General features: G+C 43.2%; 1 protein-coding gene across 3 annotated transcripts; it reads left to right on the top strand.

The window, feature by feature from the left end:
- Positions 1 to 18: 18 nt before the first annotated feature.
- On the top strand, positions 19 to 9,177 carry BRAT1 (BRCA1 associated ATM activator 1). 3 transcript variants are annotated; one of them, XM_080619267.1, is made up of 13 exons: positions 19 to 255; positions 521 to 675; positions 1,446 to 1,590; positions 2,490 to 2,862; positions 2,951 to 3,067; positions 4,215 to 4,306; positions 4,540 to 4,658; positions 5,050 to 5,236; positions 5,779 to 5,852; positions 6,425 to 6,527; positions 6,809 to 6,907; positions 7,939 to 8,117; positions 8,303 to 9,177. In XM_080619267.1, exons 1-13 carry the CDS (start codon positions 93 to 95, stop codon positions 9,032 to 9,034), a joined length of 2,538 nt encoding a protein of 845 aa, XP_080475393.1. In that variant the 5' UTR covers positions 19 to 92; the 3' UTR covers positions 9,035 to 9,177. The 3 variants fall into 3 exon arrangements, with proteins under 3 accessions (XP_080475393.1, XP_080475392.1, XP_080475394.1); XM_080619266.1 differs by having other exon boundaries at positions 1,443 to 1,590; XM_080619268.1 differs by lacking the exon at positions 19 to 255 and adding an exon at positions 334 to 392 and having other exon boundaries at positions 1,443 to 1,590.
- Positions 9,178 to 9,301: the final 124 nt, after the last annotated feature.

Below are 9,301 nucleotides of genomic sequence, written 5' to 3'. Positions count from 1 at the left end.
CAACGGTCTCCTTGGCAACGCCCCCTTAGCCACGCCCCCCGCCCTTTGCGACACTCGCTTTGCGGCCGGTCCCTCGCGGTGACGGGGTGACCATGTTCTCCCCGGAGCCCCGGTTCCTCCTCCCGGCCATGACCCGCGAGTGCTCAGTGCTGCTGCCGCGCGTCTGCGCTGCCCTGGCGCACCCGCGGCAGCCCCGCTACGATGACACCTGCCTGGAGAAGCTGCTCGACTGGTTCCGGAGCCTCACGGCGCTCGGTGAGTGCCCGCCGCTTGCACTGGTCGGAGCGGGAGGGAGGCATGCAGGCCGGGACCCTGGGGCAAGCCCCTCTCAGAGGTCCTGTTCCCTTGGTGACACCGGGAAGCGCTGTTTGATACCTGAGCTGAAGCTGCGGGTGAGCCCACAGTCGTCTCTTAACTGTTGTGAGGGGTTACAAGCACCTCGGAGTTACGAGGGAGGACAGAACTCCTGGTAGTGACCCTCTGTCTTCTCGCCTCTCTTTGGGAAATGCCCGGCCGCTAGATCCTAGCGTGGAGCTGGTGCAGGACAACCCCTGTTTGATTGAGTTCATCGCCTCCGTGCTGGCACTGCCAAAGCCCAGTCCGAGCATCCTCTCCTTCACCCTGCGGTTAGCTGGGATACTTGCTGCTTCTGAAGGCCGCTTCCAACACTTGCAGGTGAGTTGACTACACAGGTACCTGCTGCCATGTGTCTCTTTCCTCCTATGTGGAGGAAAATGTACATAATCTGCTTATATAGCTTATGGTGTGCATCAAACAACTCAGCAAACAGTGATATGATAACGAAGACTCACCATCATACTGTTCCTTTTCAGTTCTCATGTAAAGTTGCAGGCTTCTTACTTCTGTCTTGCCCCAGTAATACTATGAATGTTAATATGTAGTGCTTCTCATTTTCAGTTCAACACACAATATGCGATAACACAATCTCACAGCAGTCATTGCAAGACATATCCGTGGATGGATCCTGTACATATTAACTGCACTAACAGATGTAGCTTTCCCTCCATACTCAGTTGACAGGAAACCTCTGATTCCCTGCAAAAATGAAGGAGTTTTTTAAGGCCCTGCTTTCTACAATAGTGTACATTTATAGTACAAAACCTAAAAGGCTTTCTTCAGGGAAGAGATGCATACAATTGCATAAACCAGTCTAATAGAACTGATATATATGTAAGTTGTCACTAGCACCTTAAAAACGAGTGATTTTTGTTTTGGACACCTCTGTTGCTTAGTCTGTGAAAGAGATACATGTTGAGTTTAAGCATGGGCTTCTGAAAAAATTCTATTTTAGGGATACTTCTAGCAAGTAAAGGTTTCACTTAAGTATTGATACTCTTGCCTTGGATGACAGAGCAGCCTCTCCACTCCCCTCGAGTCCCTTTGCTTACTGTTTGCTCTGTCTTCTCCTCTGGCCTCCTCAGCAGGAGAAGCTGTTGGTCAGGCTCTTTGGCAGGGATGGTCCCCTGAGCAGCGCTGTGTGGGAAGATGCTTCCGTGCGAAGTGGCTGGGTGAATGGTGTGCACAGCATGATGCAGCACCAGCCTGCCCTCCACTTCCTCTGCGAAGGTGGTGAGTACTTCTAGGACTGGTAACTCCCCAGATCCTCTGTGTTGCTTCCATTCCAGTCTGTTGCTCAGATGTCAAATAAGAAAGGAGTTTTCATTTACTAAAGATAAAAATAGGCCATTTGTAAAAAACACGTAAGTCACTGAAAGATGGTGGGGGCTTTGTTAAATTAGTTAGGCATTTATTTTTTTATTATTTTTCCCCCCAAATGCTGAGGATGGTGTCCTTTTTAGAGAGGAAAGAGGCAAACCTCATGAAACACAGGATAAAAATAGCTTATTAAAAGCCCTCTGTATTCTTATTTGTAACTCTTATGGAAAGGTTCGTTTCAATATGATTTTAGTGCCGAAAAACTAACCAGGGGCTCATTTATCTCCTAATGCTTGCACACATTCGTATTCTCATTGTTGTTATGCAGGTAAATTCTGCTGTTAACTTGGAACCCATGTACAGAGGGGCCTAAAAGACTGTATTGGTATTAACATGCAGCATGCAATCTGTCCATGTGGTGGAAAAGTAGTGCTGTTGCTTCCATTGATGTTTTTCCTGCTGGTTGTGCCAGAGATGATACAGGCTTATTCCATAAATACAGAGCTGAGTATGCTGTCAACTCTCTTGATATTAGTAATGTTATATCAAAGCCGTATTCTGTTCCTGAGTTATTAAAACACCAGAGGTTATGAAAGCAATTTTACCTTCTTTTTTGTCTGTCATTAAGGACTGGCTGACTTTGAAATGCCATACAGACTACAAAATAAAGTATAAAATCCCCCACCAACACTACTGAAAACTGTGTGGTACTTGAATTAGAGTAATATACAGTTGGAGTGCAACAATGCTCCACCTCACAATAGCAAGGTTGTTGTTTTTTTCCTCCAGTGACTTGTTTTGTTTTCACACAGGAGGCATAGATGTGATCTTCACTCTGCAAGGGGATCCCAGCCTTTTTGTGGCTTCAGCTGCCAGTCAGCTTCTGGTGCACATGCTCACCCTCTCTGTAGAATCTGAAACAACTAAACCTCTCACTACAAAGGACTGTGACTGGCCAGCATGTGCCCAAATGATTGTAAAGCATATAGAAGATTCCCTTCAGTCCAGCTCTGCCTCTCACATCGAGCAGTCGTTAAAACTGTTAACTAGTTTGTTTGGCAGCTGTCATGCTCTGTGGACTGAAGTACTTTGGTTAAGGATAGCAAAGCAAATAGAATCCTTTCTGATGGAAGAGACTGTTCAAGTACAACACATGCTGGCGAATCTTTTGCTTAAAATGTCAAGGTAAAGATCTGTGAGCTTGGATCCAGTGATGAGATATATCTGTTTTCCACCATCTAATAGGATATTGCTTGCATTTCTTTCTTCTCAGGTCCCCTGTGTTTGACACTGAAAGCAGTTTTTGGGCACTAGTGACTTCTGCTTTAGAACACTTAACCCCAGTACAAGCAGGTCCTTTGGCAGTGAGAATTCTGAGGCTCTACAAATGGTAGGACTTCCTGCAATGAAATTTTTGGACTCTGGAAAATGTTTCTGTACTAATATCTTTGGTGATTTTCCAAGAACACTATTTTTCATCACTGCATTTTGCACTACATTCCTTTATATGTAAAAGTGGTTGGCAAGAACCATGCTAGTAGCTAACTTCAGACACTGATAGTAAGAATAATGCAGTTTTCAAAAAGAAATGAAACGGACCAATGTCATGTTTATGTGTATACACTTGCATCTTACCTACAGCCAGCCAACTTCTTCCTGAAACAGGAAAATTCTTTAACTTCATAGTGCCAAAGTTGACTAAGATGGACACAATTCGACTGCGTGTCAAATCCAGTAGTTTCTGTTCCGTTTTCTCTTTCACAAAAACACTGACTCATGTAAGAGCTTCCACTGCTCTCCAGCAGAAGTGTACATCTGGAGACTGCTGACAGTTGCAGAATAACTTAGATTAGAAGGAACCTGTAGAAATTATCTTATTCAACCTCTTGCTCAGTGTAGGGCTAACTTCCAAGACAGATCAGGTTGCTCAGGGCCTTCACCATTCAAATTTCAAATATCCCTGAGGCTGAGGGTTCCACGGCATCTCTGGGCAACCGGTCCCAGTGCTTAACCACTTTCATTTCACTATGAAAAGTATTTTCTGTATATGCAGTTAGAATCTACCCTCTTGCAATTGAAGATTCATGTCTTATGCACCCCTGAGAAGCCTGCCTCTGTTTTCACTGTAATCCCCCTTTAGGGTATAAAAAAGTATCAAGAAATCATCAGATGAATACAGCATGTATGGGTACTGATTTACAGACTAAGTAACACTTGTTTTAAGATACAAGGACATCATTTTGTTGACCAAAAAAAGCTTCTCTCTAAATCCCCTTCTTGCACAGAGTCCCACTCTGTTTGCATAGCTTGATAAGGCTGCTTCTGAATTCCAGAGCCGTTTCTTCTCTGCTTTCAGTTAGGCAGGGAATCTCGAAAGAAGGCTTGAACTGCGATAATACTGTAATTGCTTTGTCATTGCTGGCTTGTTTAAAAGCCTGTGTGGAAAAAAACCCAACATTCTGCTCAGCATTTGGGAACACATTTTGGGAAAGAATTGAAGTGTTCCTGTTTTGGTAACTGCTGTTTCCTCCTTCAAGCCCACAGGATGTGAGGATTCAGGCACTGACTGTTCTACTTCAGCCAATGGACTGTATTTTGAGAGCAGCCTCCCAGCCTCTGGAATACGCAGGTACAGTTGTGATAAAATACTGGCAAGCACACTAGCCTCTAACATTAAGTGCAGTGCAGACAAAACTGGAAGAGGAAGAACAGCAGTGTTTGTAGTAAAGTGCAGAATCCTACTGACAGTTGCATTTGAAAGGATATTCATACTACATCATATGAGTATCTTGATTAACTTTAAAAGTCACAGTCCTTTGTATTCACTTATAACCCAAGCTCTTCCCTTCTTTCATCCTCTAGGTTTGCTGGATGAGTCTGTTAGTGATCCCATCACTATTGAAAGTCTTCTGTCCTCCAAGTCGTCTTGTGCTAGCCTCCTGTGTCAGACCCTCACTCATCTGAAGGAGCTGCTGTCTCTGGTAACATTCAGAGAAAGAAAAAAAGCCTTATTTTGGTATCAAATTGGTCCTTGAAAAACAGCGTTAATATTGGTTGCAGAGTTTTGCAGTAGAGGGACTGCACTTAGTTTAAAATCCATCTTCACAAGCTTTGTTACCATACGTCACTGCAGTTATTGATCCAGTGGAAAAAAACATAAATTGAACTGCTTTCCCAAGCAGTGAGAAGAATCTTTTTCCATCTGTGCCATAGCCCTTGGGAGACAGCAAGATAATTTGAGTTATTAGCATTGTGGTACCTTAAGAACATACTAAAAATAGCAATTTTTGCTGCCTTCTGAACAAAAACTGCTCTGTATGCATACTTGAGACTTTTGCTGGAAACTTCTTTTCCTTTCTCCCATTCTATTAGGTTGATTTGCCTGTGGATTTACCCTCTACACCTTTACTACGCTCTCTCATGATGATACTACAATTCTGTAATGGCTTCCTGAGTCCAGCATCTCCTCTGGGAAGCACAGTAAGCCGAATCTTGATCAATAGCTTCAGAGTACAGAGGTCAGCTCTTGATGTCCTAGCAGCACTCTCAGAGCAAAAAGGTGAGTTGATGTTTGCACTTTAAATGTATTTTATCTATTTTTGCAGAAAAATTTTGGAAATACTTGACTATTCTGTAGTTGCAGAATTTTTCATTCCCTTTCACTGATCTTTCTGGATAAAGATCATAGAATCATAGAATAGTAAGGGTTAGAAAGGACCTGAAGATCATCTAGTTCCAATCCCCCTGCCATGGGCAGGGACACCACACACTAAACCCTATCACCCAAGACTCCATCTAACCTGGCCTTGAACGCTGCCAGGAATGACCACTTCCACCACTGAAACTTCTTTATTTCCAGTTCTTCTTACTGTCTTGGCTGAACTTTTTTGTCCATGAGCTGGGGCAGGTAATGCTGTCATTAAGAAGGTTTTAGTGGTTGTGAAAAATTGGATGTTTCTCCTCTACTCTGAGAACTTTGCTTGCTTTCTTCTCCAAACCAGTTTTATAATCCTGTGTCTTTCTGTATTTCAGCAGCTGAATTGCAATTCAGCTGCTCCTTCTCTCTGTATTGGTCCTTTAGTTTTGTTGTCTATGTTTCAGGCTGTGACACACTCATAGGAAGTGTATTTGATGTCCTTCTGGCATACCTGGAGAGTCCAAACACCAGCCCTACTGTGAGTACAGAACTATGGAAAGATCCAAGTCTATTAGCTTGCCCCAGTGGGATGTAGTTCTGAGAAGTTGTCTGACGGTAGTTGTTTCTTAGCACAGTTTATATTAGAATAAGTAGGAGACTTGTTTTGATTCTACATGGCTTGCAGGAAATAGCTAAAATTCTAATAAGCAAGTAACTGACCAATACATTGAGTGTTCTTGAACACATGAAAGCCATCACGTCTAAAAGTAGTGCCAACATACTCAACTTGACATGTTCCTTAAGTATTGGATTCTTTGCATTAAGGAGTTTTGCTTTCTTGCTTTTTGTTCAAACGACTGATGACAACTGCAGATCAAACAGTGGAGGTACTAGAACTTCAGAACATTAAGTTGAGAATGTTCACTTTCCAGGAGTTTGTTAGAAATGCTATAGAAGCACCATTTATTTGTGGCTTCTGAATAGAAAAAGTGTATGTACTTGTTTATGCCAAGAATTTCACTTTAAGATTGAGGCTAAACCAGATTTTTATCTAGCATAAAGGCAACAGTGCCTCCCATAGTGAAGTAAATCTGCTTTATATTGCATCAGGTTCTAAAGACGACATTTCAAGCTACATCCAAGTGGTTGGTGCGGTTACAGGAAGTGTCCTGCTCTAACAGTCAGTGGCAACAAGCTGAGAAGATTTTGGAAGGTAAGAAATCTATTCAAGTTGGGATAAGCAGCAGCTAGTGGCATATGTGAAATCTACTCTTGCTTACCTTTCCTGCCTCAAGCACCAAGATTCATTTGTTTGCAATTATGCTGACTTTAGGTTTAGCTGCCCAAGTAGTGCTTTGAAGAACTCTGGGAGAAGCACAGAGCAGCAACAAAAGGGATTGCATCAGATTAAATGGTAGAGAGGTTGTACAGCAACTGCTTCAGTAAAGCTTGTCTCTTTCATGTCCATTCAAGCTTGTCACTTGGCTTTTACAGATGTGTTTCTGGTGCTGCAGAAGCGTTTGTGCAGTCCTTGCTGGGAAGTAAGAGATTCTTCTCTGGAGTTCCTCACTGTCCTGATTAAATGCTTGACAGGTAGGTGTAGAGATTTAATGCTTCAGATTGGAGGAGTGTTTATTTTAATGTTAATGAAAGTCAGCCAGGCTGGTGAAGCATCCTCTGACATATATCTAGAGGACTAAGAAAATAAAAACTGCCAAGAGTTTTACTCTTTGATCGTGATCAATATCTGACATAAAGAGTAATACCCTCATCCTGCTGTTCTGTTGAATGCAAATTGCTGTGCCCTTCTTTTGGTCAGTTAAACTGAGGGGTGTTAAGACAGTCATATGAGTAGAGACGTGTATGTCAAGGCAGGCAACGATCCTTAATGGCTGATAAAACTCTCCCATTTTTCCTGTTTGCTCTGCAGTAGAGCCTGCTCAGTTTCACTCAGCAGGCTGGGGTCTGGGCTTTAGGATGCTAAAGGCCTCGATCTGCTTTGCATGATTTAGATAAATTATCTATGTTTCCACTTCACTGATAGCTCAGGCTTTGCAGCAGGTAGCACTAAGGCAATGCTCATTCTCTTACAGTAGCTCTATGATGTTGGGAAAGAGGGGGATGTTGTCAACTACTGTTGTCCCTAGGGCACAAAGGAAGTATCCAGCACACTCAGCTGCTTTAGCAGTTTACCCTGCAGCCACTTTCAGTGCTGCAGTTACATTATTTTTCTTTGCCATATGCCTTGAGAACAAGAAAGGAAGACTATTTTTTCCACCTTTAAGGAATGGCACACGTTTGATGAGGCTGAAACCATGTCCCGACTTGTGTGGAGAAAGTTTTTTCTTGCCAGTAGAACAACTGTAGATTGATTTTTCCAAGCTCCAGTGTCTAGGAGGGCTTGACTCAAAGACACCAAGCTGCTGGAAAATAGGGAGCCTGACACAGAGCATCTGTGCTCTTGTGAGCAGCTGCCTGGTCTCTGCAGTGGCTCAGCTCACTGGCAGCTGTCCCTGCAGTCAGTGGGCATCCTTGTATGACGCAAAGAACTGTTTGCATTGGAAACAGTTACATGCTCTGAGAGAATAAAGCCTTGCTTCTTTGGATTGCTGTCTTGTTTACAGACCAGGATGAGTTCAGGCAGTCTCTCCTGTCTTCAGAGGTGCCAAGGCTTACAGAAAATCTTCTGGAGGATCCAGAAAGCTATGTGCGAGCAAGTGCTGTGACTGCTGTGGGACACTTGGCCTTCATTACTTACTTTGCTCCAGAGTCACCTGTTGCACAGAATCAGCGTAATAAAGAGGTATGATGAATTTGTGTAGCCCACTGCAGAATTGAGCAGAACTACGCATCAGTTAACCTGTGAAGAAAAAGTAGTACAGCAGTAATCTTAAGTCTCATGCAGGAAGATCTCACAGTAATGAAAAGACTTGTTTCTTTGCATGTTCCTCCCTTCATTGTGCTTTTTCTTTGTCTTTCTACATTTAGAACACCATAGCAAAGCTTCAAGAAATCCTGTCAACAGACCCAGAGGGCTTTCCTAGGAGGGCTGTCATCAGCATCTTCATCGAGTGGGTGAGACAAGGCTGCACAGGTCAGCTGGAAGATACAGAGCAGTTTGTCTCTAGAGTGATCCAAACAGTGGAGCATGACTTAGACTGGGAAGTCAGACTTGGTGGTTTGGAACTGGTTGATATTTTCTGTCATCATGCATTTTGCCATTTTGGCCTTCCTAAATGCCCATATGCTCCTGTCTCATCTGCAGTCACGAGTTCCATTCATCAGAATGAGGTGCTGCAGATACTTTGCCGAGCAAACCTGTTTAGCTTTTTGTTTCGGTCTTTGTGTGACTGTGACCAGCCAGTAGGTCAGAGAGCCTGTGATTTACTGCTTAACCTAAGGATTAATTTCTATCCAACTTCTACCCCAAGGGATTCACAAGAGACTGAAGATTCACCTGTAGGACATAGCATTGCCTGGTTACAAAGGACACTAAGGCAGGGTTCTCTGGCCAAGAACTTCCCCACGGATGGTGGTAATGGAGTGGATTTCCAAGATCCAGAGAGCATGATGATAGCTTTGGGTACAATAGACTTAGAAGAGCTCCGTGACGAGCTAAATAAAAGTAGTGACCACGTAGAGAAAAGCCCTCAGTCTCTCTTACAGGACATCCTTGCTACTGTAGGGACCGTAGAGGAAAATGAAGCTGACTGTTACTGAAGATGCCTTTTGCTTTGAGGGAGCAGTGCTTAAGCAGTTTTCTTCTGGAGGAGAACTTTTTGCTACCATGAAGTCTTTCTTCAGAGAGGATGGAAAGAAGCGTTACACTGAACAGAGAAAAGTATTGTTTCATTAGCTGTTAAAGGGGCTAGAAAATCCATTTTAATACTGATGTTAAAAAAAGTGTAGTTTCCAATAAACTGTGATTTGTTTTTCAAGTAAACACATGCAGAAATGCTCTTTTCTTTTTTCTTTAAGTCCTACCTC

This window comes from Psittacula echo (assembly GCF_963264785.1).
Source record: "Psittacula echo genome assembly, chromosome: 5".
Classification (NCBI taxonomy): domain Eukaryota; kingdom Metazoa; phylum Chordata; class Aves; order Psittaciformes; family Psittacidae; genus Psittacula; species Psittacula echo.
This window is presented reverse-complemented; position numbering and strand designations above follow the sequence as displayed.